At 38.6% G+C, this 26,783-nt stretch overlaps 1 protein-coding gene across 1 annotated transcript; it reads right to left on the bottom strand.

The window, feature by feature from the left end:
• Nucleotides 1-24,232: 24,232 nt before the first annotated feature.
• LOC100657494 (olfactory receptor 8B8-like) lies at nt 24,233-25,553 on the bottom strand. Its single transcript, XM_064268346.1, has one exon. The coding sequence runs from the start codon at nt 25,163-25,165 to the stop codon at nt 24,233-24,235; it is 933 nt and encodes a 310-aa protein (XP_064124416.1). The 5' UTR covers nt 25,166-25,553.
• Between the last annotated feature and the right edge of the window lie 1,230 nt (nt 25,554-26,783).

The following is a 26,783-nucleotide window of genomic DNA, read 5'->3' as shown; positions in this document are numbered from 1 at the left end:
GCCATTTCTTCTCATGTTAAGTCATGCCACATCAGCAAATGAAGGTCGAAAAAGCTTGACTAAACCCTCATCTTTAAGGTCGACTCTATTTGAGGGGGTAGCTCTTCCCTGATATGGATTGAATTGTGTCCCCTAAAAATATCTGTCAACTTGGCTAGACCATGATTCCCAGTGTTGTGTGGTTATCAACCATTTGTTTTGTCATCTGATGTGATTATCCTATGTATTGTAAATCCTACCTCTATGATGTTAATGAAGCAGAATTAGAGGCAGTTATGTTAATGAGGCAGGACTCAATCTACAAGATTGGGTTGTGTCTTAAATCAATCTCTTTTGAAATATAACAGAGAATCAAACAAAGACACATGGGGACCTCATGCCACCAAGAAACTAGAGCTAGAGAATCACCTGTCCTTTCAACCGAGGGTCCCTGTGCAGAGAAGCTCCTTAATCATAGAAGATTGATGAAAAGGACCTTCTCCCAGAGTGACAGAGAAAGCCTTTCCTTGGAACTAGCACACTGAATTCAGATTTCTAGCCGCCTAGACTGTGACAGAATAAATTTCTCTTTGTTAAAGCCATCCACTTGTGGTACTTCTGTTTTAGCAGCACTAGATGACTAACATATCCCTCCTCATATTTTGAGTGCCTTCCAACTAGAGGGGCTTATCTTCTGACACTATATTAGACAATGTTCTACTGCTATTCATAAGCTTTTCACTGGCCAATTTTTTTTTCAGAACTAGACTGCCACGTCAGTCTTCCTAGTCTCTCTAACTCTGGAAGCTCAGCTGAAACGGGTCTACCATGGGTGACCCAACTGGTATTTGAAATACCAGTGCAATAGTTTCTAGCACCACAGCATCATACAAGCCGACACAGTAAAACAAACTGACAAATGTGTAGGGTTTACACAGTTACAATGAGAAAATTTTATAGTGTATACTACACATCAACAAAGTTTTTTTTTGTTTTTACTTTGTGTCACTTGCGTTGTGAATTTAAACCACAGCTGCAGCACAGCCTGAGATTATCAGTGAAAATGCCATGGCATGTTTGTGTACACCTAAATTCAACATACTGTTAATTTTACTCAGCATGACCTCTGAAACCCTTAATATTTTTCAAGATAAAAGAATAATAGAAGAGAAAATATTAAACATAACAGTATGTGCAAGATAATGTTATCTCCCATCTCTATGCTCCCGTCTATGCTCTTGGCCACAGAAGAGCTTATAGTGTATGAAGCATACTGACAAACATTTTGAAACTCAAAATGAAAAGGATGTTAGCCCCTTCTTGTCTTCTTCCCCCAGAATGTAAGGTAAGCTTAAGAAACATGAAGACAAATAAAGGAAGTAATGATTAAACAGAAAAGACGAAGTTGAAGAGTAGACTGAGGAAATGGAAAGCAATATATCATCAGATGAGGAGAAGAGGGGCATGGGAAGGAGAAAGCACATAGGATTCCAGAAAGAGTATAACCATAAAATAGAATATTATATGGCAATTACAAATTAGGATTATAAGGATACTGGTGTGTTGGCAATGGCAGTTATCTCAGGGTGCTGTCTGAGTTCTAGTTAAGGATTTAGGATTAGATTCTAGTCAGTTCCAGCAGGGGATGAAATATATTCAGGAATCCAAGACTGAAGAAAAAGAGGAAGACCCTCAACAAGATGGATTGACACAGTGGCTCCAAAAATAGGAACAAACAAAATTGATAAACCATTGGCCAAACGGACAAAAGAAAAACAGGAGAGGAAGCAAATATGAATAAAAAATGAGATGGGAGACATTACAACAGAGCCAACTGAAATTAAAAGAATCATATCAGATTACTATGAAAAACTATACTCAAACAAATTTGAAAACCTAGAAGAAATGGATGAATTCCTAGCAACACACTATCTACCTAAACTAACACAGAGGTAGAACAACTGAATAGACCCATAAAAAAAGAAGAGATTGAAAAGTAATCAAAAAACTCCCAACAAAAAAGAGCCCTGGCCATGACAGCTTCACTGCAGAGTTCTACCAAACTTTCAGAGAAGGGTTAACACCACTACTACTAAAGGTATTTCAGAGCATAGAAAAGGACGGAATACTACCAAACTCATTCTATGAAGCCAGCATATCCCTGATACCAAAACTAGGTAAAGACACCACAAAAAAAGAAAATCACAGGTATATATCCCTCATGAACATAGATGCAAAAATCCTGAACAAAATTCTAGCCAAAAGAATTCAACGACATATCAAAAAAATAATTCACCATGACCAAGTGGGATTCATACCAGGTATGCAGGGATGGTTCAACATTAGGAAAACAATTAATGTAATCCACCACATAAATAAAACAAAAGACAAGAATCACATGATTTTATCAATTGATGCAGAAAAGGCATTTGAAAGAGTTCAACACCCATTCATGATAAAATCTCTCAGCATAATGGGAATAGAAGGAAAATTCCTCAACATCATAAAGGGCATTTATACAAAGCCAATAGCCAACATCATCCTAAATGGAGAGTCTGAAAGCATTCCCCTTGAGATCGGGAACCAGGCAAGGATGCCTTTATCACTGCTTTTATTCAACATTTTCCTGGAAGTCCTAGCCAGAGCAATCAGGCTAGATAAAAAAAGAAAGGGCATCCAGACTGGCGAGGAAGAAGTAAAAGTATCTCTGTTTGCAGATGACATGATCTTATACACGGAAAACCCTAGGGAATCCTCCAGAAAACTACTGAAACTAATAGAAGAGTTCAGCAGAGTATCAGGATACAAGATAAACATACAAAACTCAGTTGGATTCCTCTACATCAAAGAAAAGAACATCGAAGAGAAAATCACCAAATCAATACCATTTACATTGGCCCCCAAGAAGACAAAATACTTAGGAATAGATCTTACCAGAGATGTAAAAGACTTATACAAAGAAAACTACAAAAAACTACTGCAAGAAAGCAAAAGAGACCTATATAAGTGGAAAAACATACATTGTTCATGGAAAGGAAGACTTTACATTGTAAAAATCTCATTCTACCAAAAGCATTCTATAGATTTAATGCAATTCCGATCCAAATTCCAATGACATTTTGTAATGAGATGCAGAAACAAGTCACCAACTTCATATGGAAGGGAAAGAAGCCCCGGATAAGAAAAGCATTGCTGTAAAAGAAGAACAAAGTGGGAGGCCTCACTCTACCTGATTTTAGAACATATTATACTGCCATAGTAGTCAAAACAGCCTGGTACTGGTACAACAACAGATACATAGACCAATGGAACAGAATTGAGAATCCAGACATAAATCCTTCCACATGTGAGCAGTTGATATTTGACAAAGGCCCAAAGTAGGTTAAATGGAGAAAAGATAGTCTTTTTAACATATGGTACTGACATAACTGGATGTCCATCTGCAAAAAAATGAAACAAGACCCATACCTCACACCATGCACAAAAACTAGTTCAAAATGGATCGAAGACCTAAAAACAAAATCATGATAAATGATAAAGATCATGGAAGAAAAAATAGGGACAATGTTAGGAGTCCTTATACATGTCATAAACAGCATACAAAACATTACTAATAATGCAGAAGAGAAACTAGATAATTGGAGCGCCTAAAAATCAAACACCTATGCTCACCCAGAGAGTTCACCAAAAGAGTAAAAAGATTACCTACAGACTGGGAAAAAGTTCTAGCTATGACATTTCTGATTAACGTCTGACCTCGAAAATCTGCGTGATACTGCAAAAACTCAACTACAAAAAGGCCAATAAACCAACTAAAAAATGGGCAAAAGATATGAAAGGACACTTCACTTAAGACATTCGGGTAGCTAATAGATAGAGGAGGAAATGTTCATGATCATTAGCCATTAGAGAAATGCAAATCAAAACTACAATGAAATTCCATCTAACTCCAACAAGGCTGACATTAATCCAAAGATCACAAAAGAATAAATGCTGGAGAGGTTGTGGTGAGACTAGAACACTTATACACTGCTGGTGGGAAATTTAAATGGTACAACCACTTTGGAAATCTATGTGGTGCTTCCTTAAAAAGCTAGGAATAGAACTACCATACAATCCAGCAATCCTAGTCCTTGAAATATATCCTACAGAAATAAAAGCCTTTACAGGAACAGATATATATACACCCATGTTCATTGAAGCACTGTTTACAATAGCAAAAAGATGGAAGCAACCAAAGTACCCATCAATGGGTGAATGGATAAATAAGTTATGGTATATTCATACAATGGAAAACTACGCATCAATGAAGAACAGTGATGAATCTGTGAAACATTTCATAACATGGAGGAATCTGAAAGGCATTATGCTGAGTGAAATTAGTCAGTTGTAAAAGGACAAATATTGTATAAGACCACTAGTATAAGAACTGGATAAATAGTTTAAACAGAGAAGAAAATATTCTTTGATGGTTATGAGATGGTGGGTAAGAAGGGAGGGAGAGGGGTACTCACTAATTAGATAGTAGATGAGAACGATTTTAGGTGAAGGGAAGGACAACACACAATACAGGTCAGGCCAGCACAACTGGACTCAACCAAAAGCAAGGACGTTTCCTGAATAAACTGAATGCTTCGAAGGCCAGCATAGCAGGGGCGGGTGTTTGGGGACCATGTTTTCAGGGGACATCTAAGTCAACTGGCATAATAAAATATTTTAAGAAAACATTCTGCATCTCACATTGAAGAGTGGTGTCTGGGGTCTTAAACGCTAGCAAGCAGCCGTCTAAGATGCTTCAATTGGTCTCAACCCATCTGGAGGAAAGAATGAAGAACACCAAAGACACAAGGTAATTATGAGGCCAAGAGACAGAAAACCCCACATAAACCAGAGACTACATCAGCCTGAGACCAGAAGAACTAGATGGTGCCCAGCTACGACTGATGACTGCCCCAACAGAGGACACAACAGAGAACGCGAGGGAGCAGGAGAGCAATGGGATGCAGACCCCAAGTTCTCATAAAAAGACCAGACGTAACGGTCTGACTGAGACTAGAAGGACCCCAGTGGTCATGGTCCCCAGACCTTCAGTTAGCCCAAGACAGGAACCATTCCCATAGCCAACTCTTCAGACAAGGATTGGACTGAACAGTGACATAGAAAATGATACTGGTGAAGATCAAGCTTCTTGGATCAAGTAGACACATGAGACTATGTTGCTATCTCCTATCTGGAGGAGAGATGAGAGGGCAGAGGGGTCAGAAGCCGGCAGAATGGACATGAAAAGAGAGAATGGAGGGAATGAATATGCTGTTTCATTAGGGCGAGAGAAATTAGGAGTATATAATAAGGTGTATGTAAATTTTTGTATGAAAGACTGACTTGATTTATAAACTTTTACTTAAAGCACAATAAAATTTTTTTAAAAATTAAGACATTCATTCATCAAAAGACTAACAAAAAATCAAAAAGAAGATATCGACTGGGAGAATATCTTCGGAAGCCATATATCCAACAAAATTTCATAAGCAATATATACATAAGAATTCAACAACTTAACAACAAAAAGACAAATAACCCATTCATAAAATGGGCAAAGGAGTTGAATAGACATTTCACCAAAGAGAACATCAATATATCCACCAAATGCATGAAAAGTTGCCAGCCTTGTTAGCCATCAGAGACAGGCCAACCAAAACCACAATGAGATATAATTTCATTCCCACTATGATAGCTATAGTAAAAAATTAAATTACATTAAAAAAAAAAACAGAAAATAACAAATGTTGATGAGGATATGGTGAAGTTGAAACACTTAAGCCTTGCTTCGTGGCAATGCAAAATGGTACAGCCATTGTGGAAAACAGTGTGGCAGTTTCTCAAAAACTGAAAACAGACTCACCAATTTCACTTCTAGGGTTATACCAAAAAGATCTGAAAGCAGAAATTCGAAAAGAGTTTTGTGCACAAATGCTCATTGCAGCTCTATTCACAATAGCCAAAATGTGGAAACAACTTAAATACCCATTGTCAAATGAACGGATAAATAAAATGTGGCAAATACATGCAGTGAAATGCTACTCAGCCAGTAGGAGTGTCTGAAGACATTATGCTGAGGGAAATAAGTCAATCGCAAAAGGGTAAATATTGTAGGATCTCATTTATATAGAATGATAAGAACACACAAATGTATAGAGACCAAAGTTTATTAGTGCTTAGCAGGTGAGGGGAAGAAGGGGGAAAGTGGGCCAAAGGTGATGGAAAAGTTGCATTGATTGGGTTGTACAGATAATTATTATAATTTCTCTCAATAAGTTGAACACCTGTAAAAAGCCAAAATGTCAATAGTTGTGTCATAGGTGTATTTATAACAACAACAAAAAGATAAGGGAGCAGCTGAGGCTTCTGATGTACAACCAAACAATTCATGGGATTTGGTTCCTTGGGTTGGAGGTTTAGGGTCATGGTTTCACATGACATCCCAGTTAAGTGGACTAATAGCGTCTTTAGTGATTGTGCTCTAAACTCCTTGTTCCTTGCATATTGCCTGGGGTCTTTAAGTCTTGCAAGCACCCGGCTAAGGCACAACAATTGATCTCTATTCACCTGGAGAAGAATAGAGAGAACAAAAGAAGAAAGTGAGTCAGGAATAGGAGGAAGATATGGAATGTCTAGCTAATTGCCTCCGTGAACAGCTGCCTTCTTTGCCACGAGACCAGAAGTACTGGATGGTGCCTGGCTACCACTATTGAATATTTTAAGATTCTAAAGACTGATCAAAAGTGGAAAAATGTAAAACAGAGTTACAAATTCTCATGGACTCTAGACATTCTGGAGCCATGGAGAGTGGACGAACCCCTGAAACAATAGTTTGAGATAAACTTTAAACATTAAACCAAAAATATTGCCTGAAGTCATCCTGAAAACTCAACAATATTTTAACTTAACTAGTAAAAAATTTCTGCCTTTAGCATTGTGCTCTTTTAAGAACTATCTATATGGGATCAAATTGACAACAACAACTTTAAAGGTTAGATAGGAACATTAGGGGGAAGCAAGTGTTTGTTACTGAGAGAGGAACAACTCAGAAAAGGAGGGTGAAAATGGTCAAACGACTCAAAGAATTTAATCAATAGTACATGTATTTTTTTGTACAATTGGTGTAGGTTTTGCTGTATGTATTCTCTACAACAACAAAACAAATAAAATTTAGAAAAAAAATTAACTGAGGAAAAATGTTTATTTTCAATAATTCTTATCTCTACTGCAATTTGAGTTTTGTACAGCTTAAAATACATGGGGGCATAGCACATTGGACACATAAAAACATCTGCAATTTAGTTGTTCTTAGGTCCTCCTGCTCTCTGGATTTAAATTTCTTTAAGAAAATATAACCTAAGCCCTCATCCTACCCAGAGAAATTCTATGATCTTCATAATATTTCCAGGAACTTCTAAAAGGGAGAGGATAGGAACTTTCATTTTCTCATCATTTTGCTTTTTACATTTCTGCTTCCTAACTTCAGTTTCAAATACCAATCACTATTTTATCTCCTTAAGTTGCAGTGCTTTCACTACACGATTGCCCACTCTTTTCGATACACCTTTTCTTCCTCCATTCTCTAAAACACTGCTGAGTGTATGACCACTGTGCGTTATAAGCTCTATTGAAGCTTTTTGTACAGTGTAGGTTAACTGAAGTTCTTAACAGAGCTACATAAAAGAAAGATTGAAATGCAGTGTCTGAAACCACATTGATCATTCCCTACACAGAAACCTCTTATTTATTGGCTGTGTGACTCTTTGGTCCTGGTCTAATGACACATTTCTGGACTTCTTTCTCTCCCATGTCCTCTATTCTTTGAAATAAAAACACCTGCAAATAGTTCAAAATCACTTTATTTTTCAGGAAAAAAAATCAATGTTTATTTGGGTCATTCATCTCCCAGCTATATTTGCCCAATAGGCATCCTCCACTCATCGGAAAGAACCATTAAAACATTTCCCTAAACAAACAAAAAAATCACTGCTCACCCTGAAAGAAAGTGATGTATCCTCCTGGAACAAAGCACAGTCAACTTTCAAAATAGAAAAGTTCTCCTATATTTCATGTTTTCTAAAAAATAAAATGAGGGGGTGGAGCCAAGATGGCGGAATAGACAGACGCTTCCATCGAGCCCTCTTTACAACAAAAACCTGAAAAAACAAGTGAAATGACTATATTTGTGACAAGCCAGGAGCCCTGAGCATAAAAGGCAAGCTTAGACAACAAAGTGAGGGGCAGGGGGAGGAAGAGGCCATTCAGAAGTGGAGAAGAGTTACTGGACCTGAATTGTGGGGAGCCCTCAGGCAGCATTCTTGAAGCAGTCGTGGCAGCAGCAGCAGGGGCGGCGGGCTGGTATTAGCCTTCGGCTGCAGATTCCTCAGCGAGAAACAGCCAGCCACACAGCCTACTCACACCTCTGGAACCTGAGGAGAACTGCGCTCTCAGCAAAAGCTAAGTACTTGCGTACATTTTACCGTGACCTCCCCCTACGCAAGCCAACTTCAGGGTCTGAATCCCTGGGCCTGAGATAGACCCTGCTGGACATCTAGAGCCATCCTCCCAGCCATTGGGAAGGAAAAAATTTGCAACTGGGGGGAAAAGATAATTTGCTAGCTCCATTAACAGGGGGAACTCAAGACAGAAGTGGCTCCCATCCAGGCATAAACTCCCTGTGGACCTTGAGCACCTTTCCCTTCTGCATGGACATGTATGGGCCTATTTTGGGAGAATAGGCCCTTGCTGACAAACTCCAACCATTTCAACTGTACGGTGGAGAGGTGGGTGTTTGACATTTGATATTGCTTTGCTTAATAAACAAGGTCCTCACCAACCCACATCAGGGACTTAGAGACTGGTAGCTCCACTCAGGTCACCCAGCCACCCACGACAGGGGTCCAAAGATAACTGGTACCTCCCAGTCCTTACAACCAAAAACTTTGGGTGCCCATGGTCCCTCTACAGAACCCACCCACCAGCACACTCTAGGGAACAGAGATGCATTTTCCTCAGAGACACTTGGCGGTCAGTTCTCAGCCCCCTGCCTTGTTCAGAGCATGACCCCCTGCTGCAATTAGATACTGGTATATATGCCAATCACCCCTGCCACTCTAAGACTGTAGGACAGAGTCTGTACCAAAGACTTGATGATCAGCTACCTGGAAACCTGAGTTGAATTCATATCAGAAAACTGAATGGACACCTAGGCTGATATACCTGATAACAACTCTAGCCAGCTGGGGACAGGACACCAGAGCTCCAAAGGTGAAAATAATCAAGCTAGCTCACTCAAGCAACCCATAGGTGTATACCAAAACAAAACAAAGCAAGCAGCTACGACACAGTAAGCAAGTAAAAACTAAATACAAGAACTTACAGATGGCTCAGGGACAACAGTCAATATCAGCTCACATAAAGAAACAGACCATGATCACCCAAACAGGCTCTCACAACAAAGAATCCAGGGATCTTCTAGATGAAAGTGCATTCGTGAAATTACCAGATGCAGAATACAAAAGTTTAATATACAGAACCCTTCAAGACATCAGGAAAGAAATGAGGAAATATACAGAACAAGCCAAGGAACACACAGATAAAGCAACTGAAGAAAGATTATTCAGGAACATAATGAAAAGTTTAATAAGCTAGAAAATTCATAGACAGACAGCAATCAGAAATTCAGAAGATTAACAATAAAATTACAGAATTACATAACTCAATAGAAAGTCAGAGGAGCAGAATTCAGCAAGTAGAAGCCAGGATTGCTGAACTTGAAGATAAATCACTTGGCACTAATATACTCGAAGAAAAATCAGATAAGAGAATTAAAAAAAATGAAGAAACCTTAAGAATCATGTGGGACTCTATCAAGAGAAGTAACCTAGGAGTAATTGGAGTAGCAGAACACGGACGGATAACAGAAAATACAGGGAAAATTGTTGAAGATTTGTTGGTAGAAAACATCCCTGATATTGTGAAAGATGAGAAGATATCTATCCAAGATGCTCATCGAACTCCACATAAGGTAGATGTTAAAAGCAAGTCACCAAGACATATTACAATCAAGCTTGCCAAAGCCAAAGATAAAGACACAATTATAAGAGCAGTGAGGGATAAACGAAAAGTCACCTACAAAGGAGAGCCAATAAGAATAAGCTCGGACTACTCAGCAGAAACCATGCAGGCAAGAAGGCAATGGGATGACATATTTTAAAAATTGAAGCAAAAAAATTGCCTGCTAAGAATCATATATCCAGCAACACCATCACTTAAATATGAAGGTGAAATTAAGACATTTCCAGATAAACCCAAGTTGAGGGAATTTGTAAAAACGAAACCAAAACTACAAGAAATACTAAAGGGAGTTTTTTGATTAGAAAATCAGTAATATCTGGTATCAACCCAAGACTGGAACACTGAGCAGAGCAACAAGAAGTCATCCCAGACAAGTAAATCCAAAAAAACTAGCAATATTTTTTTTTAAAAAAAAAAAGCCAAAACATGGTAACAGTGACGTTATTATATATATATTAAAAAAAAAAAAAATTAAAATAACAAAGAGGGGCTAAGAAATGTAATCATACACCTTCCATATGCAGAGGAAGATATGGCAATACAAAGAAATAAAAGTTAGTTTTAAATTTAGAAAAATAGGGGTAAATAATAAGGTAACCACCAAAGAGACGAACTATCCTACTCATCAAAATAAAATACAAGGGAAAAATAGAGACTCAGCAGAAACAAAATCAACAACAACAAATATGAGGAAAGGACAATATATAAAGAAAATCTGCTCAGCACATAAAATCAAGTGGAAAAAAGAAACTCAACACACAAAAAAAGACATCAAAATGATAGCACAAATTCGTACCCATCCATAATTATCTTGAATGTAAATGGACTAAATGCACCAACAAAGAGAAAGAGAGTGGCAGAATGGATTAAAAAAACAAAATCCATCTATATACTGTCTAAAAAAGACACACCTTAGACTTAGAGACACAGACAGACTAAAACTTAAAGGATGGAAAAAAATATATCAAGCAAACAACAATCAAAAAAGAGCAGGAGTGGCAATATTAATTTCTGACAAAATAGACTTTAAAGTTAAATCCATCAGAAAGGATAAGGAAGGACACTATATAATGATTAAACGGACAATACACCAAGAAGATATAACCATATTAAATATTTATGCACCCAGTGACAGGGCTCCAAGATACATAAAACAAACTCTATGAGCATTGAAAAGTGAGATAGACAGCTCCACAATAATAGTAGGAGACTTCAACACACCACTTTCGGTGAAGGACAGGACATCCAGAAAGAAGCTCAGTAAAGACACGGAAGATCTAAATGCAACAATCAATCAACTTGACATCGTAGACATATATAGAACACTCCCCCCAACAGCAACCAACTATACTTTCTTTTCTAGTGCACATAAGAGTCTCTAGAATAGACCACATATTAGGTCGTAAAGCAAGCCTTAGCAGAATCCAAAACATTCAAATATTACAAAGCATCTCCTCTGACCATAAGGCCATAAAAGTGGAAATCAATAACGGGAAAAGAAATCAAACACTTGGAAATTGAACCATACCCTGCTCAAAAAAGACTGGATTATAGAAGACATTAAGGATGGAATGAAGAAATTCAGAGAATCCAATAAGAATGAAAACACTTCATATCAGAACTTTTGGGGCACAGCAAAAGTGGTGCTCAGAGGCTAATTTTTATCAATAAATGCACACATACAAAAAGAAGAAAGGACCAAAATCAAAGAATTATCCCTACAACTTGAACAAATAGAAAGAGAGCAACGAAAGAAACCCACAGGCACCAGAAAAAAAACAAATAATAAAAATTGGAGCTGAACTAAAGGAAATAGAAAACAGGAAAACAATTGAAAGAATTAACAAGACCAAAAGCTGTTTTTTTGAGAAAATCAACAAAATTGATAAACCACTGGCAAAACTGACAAAAGGAAAACAGGAGAGGAAGCAAATAACCCAAATAAAAAATGAGAGGGGCGATATTACAACAGACCCAACTGAAATTAAAAGAATCATATCAGATTACTATGAAAAACTATACTCAAATTTGAAAACCGAGAAGAAATGGATAAATTCCTAGAAACACACTACCTACCTAAACTAACACAAACAGAGGTAGAAAAAATAAATAGATCCATAACAAAAGAAGAGATTGAAAAGGTAAACAAAAAACTCCCCCCCCCCAAAAAAAAAAAGCCCTGGTCTGGACGGCTTCACCCAGAGCTCTACAAGACTTTCAGAGAAGAGTTAACACCACTACTACTGAAGGTATTTCAGAGCATAGAAAAGGATAGAATACTACCAAACTCATTCTATGAAGGCATCATATCCCTGATACAAAAACCAGGTAAAGACACCACAAGAAAAGATAATTATAGACCTGTATCCCTCATGAATGTAGATACAAAAATCCTCAAAAAATTCTAGCCAATAGAATTCAACAACATATCAAAAAATAATTCACCATGACCAAGTGGGATTCATACCAGGTATGCAGGGATGGTTCAACATTAGAAAAACAATTAATGTAATCCATCACATAAATAAAACAAAAGACAAGAATCACATGATTTTATCAATTGATACAGAAAAGGCATTTGACAAAGTTCAACACTCATTCATGATAAAAACTCTCAGCAAAACAGGAATAGAAGGAAAATGCCTCAACATAATAAAGGGCATTTATACAAGCCAACAGCTAACATCACCCTAAATGGAGAGAGCCTGAAAACATTCCCATTGAGACCGGGAAGGAGACAAGGATGCCCTTTATCACTACTCTTATTCAACATTGTGCTGGAAGTCCTAGCCAGAGCAATTAGGCTAGATAAAGAAATGAAGGGCATCCAGATTGGCGAGAAAGAAGTAGAAGTATCTCTATTTGCAGATGACACGATCTTATACACAGAAAACCCTAGGGAATCCTCCAGAAAACTACTGAAACTAATAGAAGAGTTCAGCAGAGAATCGGGATACAAGATAAACATACAAAAATCAGTTGGATTCCTCTACACCAACAAAAAGAACATCGAGGAGGAAATCACCAAATCAATGTCATTTACAGTAGCCCCCAAGAAGATAAAATACTTAGGAATAAATCTTACCAGAGATGTAAGACTTATACAAAGAAAACTACAGTACACTTCTGCAAGAAACCAAAGGAGACTTACATAAGTGGAAGAACATACCTTGCTCATGGATAGGAAGACTTAACATTATAAAAATGTCTATCCTACCAAAAGCGATCTATACATTGAATGCAACTCAAATCCAAATCCCAAAGACATTCTTTAATGAGATGGAGAAACAAATCACCAATTTCATATGGAAGGGAAAGAGGCCCTGGATATAAATAAGGCATTACTGAAAAAGAAGAACAAAGTGGGAGGCCTTACTTTATCTGATTTTAGAACCTATTATACTGCCACTGTAGCTAAAACAGCCTGGTACTGGTACAACCACAGATACATGGACCAATGGAACAGAATTGAGAATCCAGACATAAATCCTTCCACATATAAGCAGTTGATATTTAAGGAAGGCCACAAAACAGTTAAATGGGGGAAAAGACAGTCTTTTTAACAAATGGTGCTGACATAAATGGATACCCATCTGCAAAAAAATGAAACAAGACGCATACCTCACTCCATGCACAAAAACTAACTCAAAATGGATCAAAGACCTAAATACAAAATCTAAAATGATAAAGATCATGGAAGGAAAAACAGGGATAATGTTAGGAGCCCTAATACATGGCATAAACAGTATACAAAACATTATAAACAATGTAGAAGAAAAACTAGATAAGTGGGAGCTCCTAAAAATCGAACACCTATGCTCATCCAAAGATTTCACCAAAAGAGTAAAAAGACTACCTACAGGCTGGGAAAAAGTTTTTAGCTATGACATTTCTGATCAGCACCTGATCTCTAAAATCTACATGATACTGCAAAAACTCCACTGCAAAAAGACAAATAACCCAATTAAAAAATGGGCAAAAGATATGAATAGACACTTCACTAAAGAAGACATTTGGGTAGCTAACAGATATATGAGGATTAGTTCATGATCATTAGCTATTAGGGAAATGAAGATCAAAACTACAATGAGATTTCATCTCACTCCAACAAGGCTCACATTAATCCAAGAACACAAACTAATAAATGTTGGAGAGGCTGTGGAGAGATTGGAACACTTATACACTGCTGGTGGGAATGTCAAATGGTACAACCACTTTGGAAATCGATTTGGCGTTTCCTTAAAAAGCTAGAAGTAGAGGGGGGCCAAGATGGCTGACTAGGTAGACGCTACCTCGGATCCCCCTTGCAACAAAGACTCGGAAAAACAAGTGAATCGATCACAAACATGACAATCTACAAACCCTGACCAACAAACACAGATTTAAAGAGTTGACCTGAGTGACAGAGACGGAGAATGAACAACTTACAGGGAGGCAGCGACTGTTTTCAGAGCCTGGAGCCAGCGTCCCAGTCAGGTAACCTTGGCGCCGGACTTAGGACTGGGAGCAAAGGAGAACACAATATCCTGTGATGGCACAAAAAACGGGGAGCAGACCTACCCCCTTGAACTGACCCCGGGAGGGGGCCCAGCTGGTCTGCTCGGGCGGCGCGGTGACGCGGCTGGCGGGAGGAGAAGTCCCCGGGAGGCAGCGACTGGTTTTGGAGCTGGGAGTGCAGCGTCCCAGCCAGGGAACCTTGGCGCCTGGATTTGGACTGGCAGCGGAGGAACGGACCTCGGCTTCTACGGGCCAGACACTCGGGGGCAATTTCTACCCAGCCAGCACACACAGGTGACACGCCCCTCAGGAATCTCAGATAAAATAGTCATCCCAAGCAAGATAAGTAACTTTGTCTATATTCCAGGGTGCTACTCTCACCCGTTTTTCTGAACTCTCCCCTCCCCTTCCCAGGTGGCTTCATTAACATTAGAATTTCCTGAGCCAGAGGGAGAATGGCTCCGCGGCTTTTCTTTTCCCTTTTTTTTTTTTGGTCTTTTCCTAACCCATTCTTCCGGCCTGACAGAAGCAACCACAAAAAACCCAGGGACCAAAAATCCTTCCCTAATTGGACTCAAAACACAGAATCAGCTCCAGCCAAGCATATGTGATCCATATCTCCGGCTATCATCCCTACAGGGAACAAGGTGGCTATTATAATGCAAAGGCATTTCTGATAGGGATCTGACTGCATTTTTTTTTTAGCAGATTTACTGGAAAGACAAGTTTCCCAGGTCTGATATCTCTGCATATTCAACAGAGCCCTAACTGACCCACAACAGGGAACTGAGGGCTGAAGCACCCCCCAGACCACCTAGCCTCCTGCCTTAGGGGTCTAAGGAGGGTGACACGTACCAATCTGTAGAGGTACTTGCATTGGGGGCCTAAGGTACAGCTGCAGAACCCTCCCACCAAGGTGCTTTAGGAATAGAGACACACCTACCTCACTGACACTTGGGGGAAGCCTGTCAGCATCCTGCCCCCACTGGAGTGTGAACCCCAGCTGCTACTAGAATCTGGTTCACACAACTATCACCACTACTTCTCAAGGTGGACAGGTGTTAGGGTGCAGCACACACCTGATGACCCAAAATCAGATTCTACGCAAGAATAGTGAATTGACTCAGGCATATACATCTGGCAACAGCCCAAACCAGCTGGTAATAGCTCATAAGTAAGTCAAGGGCTACAACAATCAAGACAGCACAATCTAGTAGCCCATCCACGTATACTGAAAGAAAACAAAACAACACAAGACTCAGTGAGCAAATATAGAATAAATCACTACAATATCTTAGTGATGGCTCGGAGACAGCAGTCGATATCAAACCACATAAAGAAGCAGACCATGACAGCTTCTACAACCCCCCAACCAAAAGAATCAAAATCTTTCCCAAATGAAGATACAATCTGGAATTATCAGATACAGAATATAAAAAACTAATTTACAGAATGCTTCAAGACATCAGGGATGACATCAGAAATGAAATAAGGAAAACTGCAGAAAAAGCCAAGGAACACACTGATAAAACAGTTGAAGAACTCACAAAGATTATTCAAGAACATAGCGGAAAAATTAAAAAGTTGCAAGAATCCATAGAGAGCATGCAGAAATCCAAAAGATTAACAATAAAATTACAGAATTAGACAACACAATAGGAAGTCAGAGGAGCAGACTCGAGCAATTAGAATGCAGAGTGGGACATCTGGAGGTCCAGGGAATTAACACCAACATAGCTGAAAAAAAATCAGATAAAAGAATTAAAAAATATGAAGAAACCCTAAGAATCATGTGGGACTTTATCAAGAAGGATAACTTGCAGGTGATTGGAGTCCCAGAACAGGAAGGGAAGACAGAAAACACAGAGAGAATAATTGAAGATCTGCTGACAGAAAACTTCCCTGACATCATGAAAGACGAAAGGATATCTATCCAAGATGCTCATCAAACCCCATATAAGACTGATCCAAAAAGAAAAACACCAAGACATATTATCATCAAACTTGCCAAAACCAAAGATAAAGAGAAAATTTTAAAAGCAGCCAGGGATAAAACAAAGGTCTCCTTCAAGGGAGAATCAATAAGAGTTAAGTTCAGACTACCCAGCAGAAACCACGCAGGCAAGAAGGCAATGGGATGACATATACAGAGCACTGAAGGAGAAAAACTGCCAGCCAAGATCATATATCCAGCAAAACTCTCTCTGAAATATGAAGGTGAAATTAAGATATTTACAGATAAACACAAGCTTAGAGAATTTGCAAAAACCAAACCAAAGCTATAAGAAATACTAAAGGAAATTATTTGGTCAGAAAACCAATAATATCAGATACCAGCACAACACAAGGTCACAGAACAGAACATCCTGATATCAACTCAAACAGGGAAATCACAAAAACAAATTAAGATTAATTTAAAAAAAATGTTAAAAACAGGGAATCATTGAAGTCAATACGTAAAAGATAACAAAAATCAAAAAGAGGGACTAAATACAGGTGGCATAGAACTGCCATATGGAGAGAGACACAAGGCGATATAGGACAACACAAGTTAGGTTTTTACTTAGAAAAATAGGGGTAAATATTAAGGTAACCACAAAGAGGTATAACAACTCCATAACTCAAAATAAAAACCAAGAAAAACGTAACGACTCAGCAAACATAAAGTCAAATACTATGAAAATGAGGATCACACAATTTACAAAGAAAAACGTCACAGCACAAAAAAGTGACTGGAAAAATGAAATTGTCGACAACACAAGTAAAAAGGCATCAAAATGACAACACTAAACACTTATCTATAATTACGCTGAATGTAAATGGACTAAATGCACCAATAAAGAGACAGAGAGTCTCAGACTGGATAAAAAAACACGATCCGTCTATATGCTGCCTACTAGAGACACACCTTAGACTTAGAGACACAAACAAACTAAAATTCAAAGGATGGAAAAAAATAAGTAAACAATAAGCAAAAAAGAAGAGGAGTAGCAATATTAATTTCTGACAAAATAGACTTTAAACTTAAATCCACCACAAAGGATAAAGAAGGACACTACATAATGATAAAAGGGACAATTGATCAGGAAGATATAAAAATATTAAATATTTATGCACCCAATGACAGGGCTGCAAGATACATAAATCAAATTTTAACAGAACCGAAAAGTGAGATGGACACCTCCACAATTATAGTAGGAGACTTCAACACACCACTTTCGCAGAAGGACAGCACATCCAGTAAGAAGCTCAAAAGAGACACGGAAGACCTAATTACAACAATCAACCAACTTGACCTCATTGACTTCTACAGAACTCTCCACCCAACTGCTGCAAAGTGTACTTTTTTTTCTAGCGCACATGGAACATTCTCTAGAATAGACCACATATTAGGTCATAAAACAAACCTTTGCAGAATCCAAAACATCGAAATATTACAAAGCATCTTCTCAGACCACAAGGCCATAAAAGTGGAAATCAATAACAGAAAAATTAGGGAAAAGAAATCAAATACTTGGAAACTGAACAATACCCTCCTGAAAAAAGACTGGGTTATACAAAACATTAAGGAGGGAACAAGGAAATTCATAGAATGCAACGAGAATGAAAACACTTCCTATCAAAACCTCTGGGACACAGCAAAAGCAGACCTCAGAGGCCAATTTATATCGATAAATGCACACATACAAAAAGAAGAAAGAGCCAAAATCAGAGAACTGTCCCTACAACTTGAACAAATAGAAAGTGAGCAACAAAAGAATCCATCAGGCACCAGAAGAAAACAAATAATAAAAATTAGAGAACAGAAAAACAATCGAAAGAATTGACAAAGCCAAAAGCTGGTTCTTTGAAAAAATTAACACAACTGATAAACCATTGGCCAGGCTGACTAAAGAAATATGGGAAAGGAAACAACCCGAATAGGATACGAGAAGGGCCACATCACAACAGACCCAACTGAAATTAAAAGAATCATATCAGATTATTACGAAAAATTGTACTCTAACAAATTTGCAAACCTAGAAGAAATGGATGAATTCCTAGAAAAACACTACCTACCTAAACTAACACAATCAGAAGTAGAGCAACTAAATAGACCCATAACAAAAAAAGAGATTGAAACGGTAACCAAAAAACTCCCAACAAAAAAAAGCCCTGGCCCGGATGGCTATACTGCAGAGTTCTACCAAACTTTCAGTGAAGAGTTAATACCACTACTACTAAAGGTATTTCAAAGCATAGAAAATGATGGAATACTACCTGACTTATTCTATGAAACCACCACCTCCCTGATACCAAAACCAGGTAAAGACATCACAAAAAAAGAAAATTACAGACCTATATCCCTCACGAACATAGATGCAAAAATCCTCAACAAAATTCTAGCCAATAGAATTCAACAACATATCAAAAAAATAATTCACCACGATCAAGTGAGATTTATACTGGTTTAATATTAGAAAAACCATTAATGTAATCCACCACATAAATAAACAAAAGACTAAAACCACATGATCTTATCAATTGATGAAGAAAAGGCATTTGACAAAGTCCAACACCCATTTATGATAAAAACTCTTACCAAAAGAGGAATTGAAGGAAAATTCCTCAAAATAATAAAGGGCATCTATACAAAGCCAACAGCCAACATCACTCTAAATGGAGAGAGCCTGAAAGCATTTCCCTTGAGAACGGGAACCAGACAAGGATGCCCTTTATCACTGCTCTTATTCAACATTGTGCTAGAAGTCCTAGCCAGAGCAATTAGGCTAGACAAAGAAATAAAGGGCATCCAAATTGGCAAGGAGGAAGTAAAATTATCTCTATTTGCAGATGACATGATCTTATACACAGAAAACCCTACGGAATCCTCCAGAAAACTACTGAAACTAAAAGAAGAGTTTGGCAGAGTCTCAGGTTATAAGATAAACGTACAAAAATCACTTGGATTCCTCTACATCAACAAAAAGAACATCGAAGAGGAAATAACCAAATCAATACCATTCACAGTAGCCCCCAAGAAGATAAAATACTTAGGAATAAATCTTACCAAAGATGTAAAAGATCTATACAAAGAAAACTACAAAGTATTACTACAAGAAATTAAAAAGGACATACTTAAGTGGAAAAAAATACCTTGCTCCTGGATAGGAAGACTTAACATAGTAAAAATGTTTATTCTACCAAAAGCCGTCTATACATACAATGCACTTCCGATCCAAATTCCAATGTCATTTTTTAATAGAGAAACAAATCACCAACTTCATATGGAAGGGAAAGAAGCCTCGGATAAGCAAAGCATTACTGAAAAAGAAGAAGAAAGTGGGAGTCCTCACTCTACCTGATTTCAGAACCTATTATACAGCCACAGTAGTCAAAACAGCCTGGTACTGGTACAACAACAGACACATAGACCAATGGAACAGAATTGAGAACCCAGATATAAATCCATCCACATATGAGCAGCTGATATTTGACAAAGGCCCAGTGTCAGTTAACGGGGGAAAGATAGTCTTTTTAACAAATGGTGCTGGCATAACTGGATATCCATTTGCAAAAAAATGAAAGAGGACCCATACCTCACACCATGCACAAAAACTAACTCCAAGTGGATCAAAAACGTAAACATAAAGACTAAAATGATAAAGATCAAGGAAGAAAAAATAGGGACAACCTTAGGAACCCTAATACAAGGCATAAACAGAATACAAAACATTACCAAAAATGACGAAGACAAACCAGATAACTGGGAGCTCCTGAAAATCAAACACCTATGCTCATCTAAAGACTTCACCAAAAGAGTAAAAAGACCACCTACAGATTGGGAAAGAATTTTCAGCTATGACATCTCAGACCAGCGCGCCTGATCTCTAAAAATTATATGATTCTGTCAAAACTCAACCACAAAAAGACAAACAACCCAATCAAGAAGTGGGCAAAGGATATGAACACACACTTCACTAAAGAAGATATTCACGCAGCTAACAGATACATGAGAAAATGCTCTCGATCATTAGCCATTAGAAAAATGCAAATTAAAACTACGATGAGATTCCATCTCACTCCAGCAAGGCTGGCATTAATCCAAAAAACACAAAATAATAAATGTTGGAGAGGCTGCGGAGAGATTGGAACTCTTATACACTGCTGGTGGGAATGTAAAATGGTACAACCACTTTGGAAATCTATCTGGCGTTATCTTAAACAGTTAGAAATAGAACTATCATACAACCCAGAAATCCCACTCCTAGGAATATACCCTAGAGAAACAAGAGCCTTCACACAAACAGATATATGCACACCCATGTTTATTGCAGCTCTGTTTACAATAGCAAAAAGCTGGAAGCAACCAAGGTGTCCAACAATGGATGAATGGTTAAATAAATTGTGTTATATTCACACAGTGGAATACTACGCATCGATAAAGAACAGTGATGAATCTGTGAACATTTCATAATGTGGAGGAACCTGGAAGGCATTATGCTGAGCGAAATGAGTCAGAGGCAAAAGGACAAATATTGTATAAGACCACTATTATAAAAAAAAAATAAGATCATGAGAAATAGTATAAACTGAGAAGGACACACACTTTTGTGGTTACGAGGGGGGGGAGGGGGGAGGGTGGGAGAGGGCTTTTTACTGATTAATTAGTAGATAATAACTGCTTTAGGTGAAGGGAAGGACAATACTCAATACATGGAAGGTCAGCTCAACTGGACTGGACCAAAAGCAAAGAAGTTTCTGGGATAAATTGAATGCTTCAAATGTCGGTGGAGCAAGGGCAGGGGTTTGGGGACCATGGTTTAAGAGAACTTCTAAGTCAATTGACAAAATAATTCTATTATGAAAACATTCTACATCCCACTTTGAAATGTGGCATCTGGGGTCTTAAATGCTAACAGGCAGCCAACTAAGATGCATCAATTGGTCTCAACCCACCTGGAGCAAAGGAGAATGAAGAACACCAAGATCACAGGATAACTAAGAGCCCAAGAGACAGAAAGGGCCACATGAACCACATGACCTACATCATCCTGAGACCAGAAGAACTAGTTGGTGCCCGGCCACAACCGATGACTGCCCTGACAGGGAGCGCAACAGAGAACCCCTGAGGGAGGAGGAGATCAGTGGGATGCAGACCCCAAATTCTCATAAAAAGACCAGACTTAATGGTCTGACTGAGACTAGAGGAATCCCGGCGGTCATGGTCCCCAAACCTTCTGTTGGCACAGGACAGGAACCATTCCCGAAGACAACTCATCAGACATGAAAGGGACTGGACAGTAGGTAGGAGAGAGATGCTGATGAAGAGTGAGCTATTTATATCAGGTGGACACTTGAGACTGTGTTGGCATCTCCTGTCTGGAGGGAGGATGGGAGGATAGAGAGAGTTGGAAGCTGGTAAAATTGTCACGAAAGGAGAGACTGGAAGGGCTGACTCATTAGGGGGAGAGCAAGTGTGAGTACGGAGTAAGGTGTATATAAACTTATATGTGACAGTCTGACTTGATTTGTAAACATTCACTTGAAGCTCAATAAAAGTTAAAAAACAACAACAAAAAAAGGATCCAGCACTCGCACTCCTTGGAATATATCCTAGAGATATAAGAGCCTTTACACAAACAGATATATGCACACCTGTGTTTATTGCAGCACTGTTTACAATAGCAAAAACCTGGAAGCAACCAAGGTGCCCATCAATGGATGAACGGATAAATAAATTATGGTATATTCACACAATGGAATACTATGCATCGATAAAGAACAGTGAGGAATCTGTGAAACATTTCATAATATGGAGGAACCTGGAAGGCATTATGCTGAGTGAAATTAGTTGCAAAAGGACAAATATTGTATAAGACCACTATTATCAGAACTTGAGAAATAGTTTAAACTGAGAAGAAAGCATTCTTTTGTGGTTAGGAGAGGGTGGAGGGAGGAAGGTGGGAGAAGGCCATTCACTAATTAGATATTAGATAAGAACTACTTTAGGTGAAGGGAAAGAGAGCACACAATACAGGGGAGGTCAGCACAATTGGACTAAACCAAAAGCAAAGAAGTTTCCTGAATGAACTGAATGCTTCGAAGACCAGCGTAGCAAGGGCAGTGGTCTGGGGACCATGGTTTCAGGGGACATCTAAGTCAATTGGCATAATAAAATCTATTAAGAAAACATTCTGCATCCCACTTTGAAGAGTGGCATCTGGGGTCGTAAACACTAGCAAGCAGCCATCTAAGATGCACCGATTGGTCTTAACGCACCTGGATCAAAGAAGAAAGAAGAACACCAAGGACACAAGGCGATTACGAGCCCAAGAGACAGAAAGAGCCACATGAACCAGAGACTACATCATCCTGAGACCAGAAGAACTAGATGGTGCCTGGCTATAACCAATGACTGCCCTGACAGGGAACACAGCAGAGAACCCCTGAGGGAGCAGGAGAGCAGTTTGGTGCAGACCCCAAATTCTCATAAGACCAGACTTAATGGTCTGACTGTGACTGGAAGGACCCTGGTGGTCATGGCCCGCAGACCTTCTGCTGGCCCAGGATAGGAAGCATTCCCAAAGCCAACTCTTCAGACATGGATTGGACTGGACTATCCATGGAGTGGGATGGTGGTGAGGAGTGAGCTTCTTGGATCAGGTGGACACTTGAGACTATGTTAGCATCTCCTGCCTGGAGGGGAGATGAGAGGGTGGAGGGGGTTAGAAGCTGGCAAAATGGACATGAAAAGAGAGAGTGAAGGGACAGAGCGGGCTGTTTCATTATGGGGAGAGTAATTGGGAGTGTGTAGCAAGGTGTATACGGGTTTTTGTGTGAAAGAGTGACTTGATTTGTAAACTTTCACTTAAAGCACAATAAAAATTATAAAAAATATAAAATGAATAGAAACAAAGTATACTAGAAAAAGCAGACTTTAAATCAGTAGGCTAATACTTTACTCTTAGCTTTTTCATTAAGAACCTTTGTGACTTCAAGTAAATCATTAATGCCTCTGAATTTAAGCCTCCCATCCATTTGATAATTCTGGATATATGATCAATTATATATCAGTTTGGGTGTAGGAAGTTAAATAACCAAATTCTTTGCCATAAGATTGGTGCATAACGTTTACACCTACAAAGTGAGTTATACTTGATAGAGTTCATGGAACATTGTGTCTCTGTAAAATAGTGACTTATGACAGACATATGGTCCTGCCCAGTTGAGGATGGAAAGACAGGAGTAGAAAGATTAACTCATTAATGCATCCAATGGAATATTACAAGCACCTAATAAGAGATCTCTACTGCAATGGTATAATGTCACACTAAAATTGCTTTATTGGATCATTCACAGAACCCTTAATATTTTTCCAAGAGAAAAAAAAAAAGGAAAGTTCAAATTTACAGTGAAAAATACAGTGATAATAAATTCCTTCCTTAATATTATTCTTAAGAGAAAAAGTGAGAATTAGAAGAAATTATGCAAATGTTGAGTAAGAACAAGTGAAAATAAATCTTTGAAAAAAAGACAAATACCACTCACCAAGGTAAGAAAGAAATAGGATAAGAATAATACTAACAAAAATACTGAAATTAAATATGCAGAGCCTCCCTGTCCTCTAACTACCTACTCAGAGAGATACTGTTTCTGATCAAAACCTTTTCCTACTCAGGGTTTTCCTCAGGGCAAGTTTAACATCTTTGTTTCTAAAGGTGTAGATTAAGGGGTTCACCATGGGAACCACATTGGTGTAAAACACAGAAGAGATTTTTCCCTCACCCATTGATCCTGAAGAAGATGGTTTGAGATACACGAATGCACCTGATCCAAAGAACAGAGAAACAGCAATTATGTGGGAACTGCAGGTACTGAAGGCTTTGGACCTTCCCTCAGTAGAATTGATGCGAAGGATGCTAGAGAGAATGAAACCATAAGAGATAAAGATGGTAAGGCTGGGAAAAACAATGTTGATGCCTACCACAATAAAAACCACCAGCTCATTGACATAGGTGCTGGTGCAGGAGAGCTGGAGCAGAGGGACAATGTCACAAAGGTAATCGTTGATGGTGTTGACATCGCAGAAGGTCAGTCTCAGCATGCATCCAGTGTGAGCCATAGCACAAGAAAAGGCCATCAAGTGTGAACCAAAAATAAGGTTGAAACACACTTTAGGGGACATGGCAATGTTATACAAAAGTGGATTACAGATGGCTACATAGCGATCATAGGCCATTGATGTCAACACATAACATTCAGATATAACAAAAAAAAGGAAAAAGTAGAGTTGGGTCATGCACTCCTTGTGGGAGATAATATTCTTCTTTGATATGAAGTTCATTAGCATTTTTGGAGTAAACACAGAAGAATAACAGAGGTCTACGAAGGACAAGTTAAAGAGGAAAAAGTACATGGGGGTGTGAAGGTGAGAAAACAGGCCAATCAGAGTTATCAAGCCCAAGTTTGCCAACACAGTAACCATATACATTGCTAGAAACAGAATGAACAAAGGGAGTTGGAGACCTGGTTGGTCTGTTAATCCCATCAGAATGAATCCAGTCACAAAAGAACCATTTCCAGTAGCCATTTCTGTAGGATTGTCTGTGGGGACAAGGGAAAGGTGTCACATTAGACAACAATCCAGATTTTCCTACAATATCTCCTCCCATAAGAGTGGAGTATATGCTGAAAATGTCTGAGACTAACCCAACCTGTGCCCATATAATTGGCCTTTACTACTACCAAGATACAGAGTAACACTGACCTCCATTATTAGTCTTTGTAAACTAAAAATAGCAAAGATTACCTCCAACTTTGTCTACACACAGAATGTCAGTGTTGCCTTATGTAACACGACAGCTGGAAAAACCAAGGAATAAAGGAGAAGAAAGATGGCCAGGACTAAATCGTCTCTCTCTCTTCTCATTATTTCTTCTCTCACCTGAGCTCTCTTCTCTCCAGTAAAATTGGAGGCAGAGGCCTTAGGATCATGGTGTTGTCTTCAGATGCAAATAAGATGTTGGCAGAATGGGAACCATGAACAATTGTTTCTAATTCAAAACTAAGGAACCAGAGTCTAGGAGAGCTTCTGTAACTGCCCCCTGTCAGAGTAAAAGTCATAAATGTAGAAAGATGAGAGTTCTCTCCTGGGAGAGGAAACTTAGTGACTGGATCTACTGCAGCCCTGATGTCTGAACATTCCCTGGTCTCCCTTCCGTTAGATTCTTCCGGCCACTGTTAGACTTCACAAAATGGGAAAGAAAGGGCAAATTGTAGATCCCAGCACTTTCTTGCAAAACAAGAAGGATGTTAATATGGAAGCAGTTCAGGATCTCACCTCCTTAGAGCAGAAAACGTTTGTGTTTCTTTATCAATTTTCTTTTTATTCTGGTGGTCTTAGAAAGGAAATTTCAAGATCTGAGGCTTTGTTCTGTTGATTCTAATAGGATGCTGCCCTGGATTAATTTATGAAGTGCCCTAAAAAATCTTTTTGAGCTACAGATGATATTTTCTGATTTAATATTGAGCGTGCTCAATCAACAGGGAAAAAATCATTATTATTATTATCATCATTTCCACGCTATAAAAAGCAGATGATTTAATGTGAGTTTACGGTTGTAAGGCACTTGATTATAAACAGGTTAGAACTGGCTCAGGCTCTACCCCAGGGAAAAAATTATGCATGTTGAAGGGAAATAAGAGGATTGTGTTTACGCCCTGGATTATGATCTGTCTGTAGTTCCTTAGGGGTCAGTGTTTACAAAAGTTTTCAACTCACTCAAGGGAATACACATCCCCCAATGCAAATTAGAAAAGAAGCTCCATATCCTTATCATCTTCATCTTTTAAGGGAAATCTACTGTGTTGTTTTCTTTCCTCTTCTTCCCAAATCCTAAAGGGAGATTTTGCCATACGGTTTCTTCCTTAAGGCTTCTTTATTTCATAATATTAAGTGTATAAAAAAAAATGGCAGTAATTGCCTTGAGTTGTTGTCTCCTGGGGTGTCTCTAAATCAGTTTTTAGTTTACTGTTTTCCTTGTAAAGTGTTTACTTTAAACATTTACTGTAAATTTCTACCTGAAAGTCCTGCTGGGTCCTTAAACATTTCAGTAACTGAGGTCATCCATCTCTTCTCATTATCATACTAAACAGTGTGGGCTATGGAGTGAGAAGGCACATGTATGAATCCCATCTCCATGTGCTCT

The sequence above is a fragment of the Loxodonta africana genome, chromosome 15 (assembly GCF_030014295.1).
Source record: "Loxodonta africana isolate mLoxAfr1 chromosome 15, mLoxAfr1.hap2, whole genome shotgun sequence".
Lineage (NCBI taxonomy): Eukaryota > Metazoa > Chordata > Mammalia > Proboscidea > Elephantidae > Loxodonta > Loxodonta africana.
Note: the sequence above shows the minus strand (reverse complement) of the source record. Positions and strands in the feature narration are given on the sequence as shown.

What these genes read in the sequence shown, in the direction of transcription:
- LOC100657494 (XM_064268346.1), bottom strand. Translation starts at nt 25,165, where the DNA reads ATGGCTACTGGAAATGGTTCTTTTGTGACTGGATTCATTCTGATGGGA.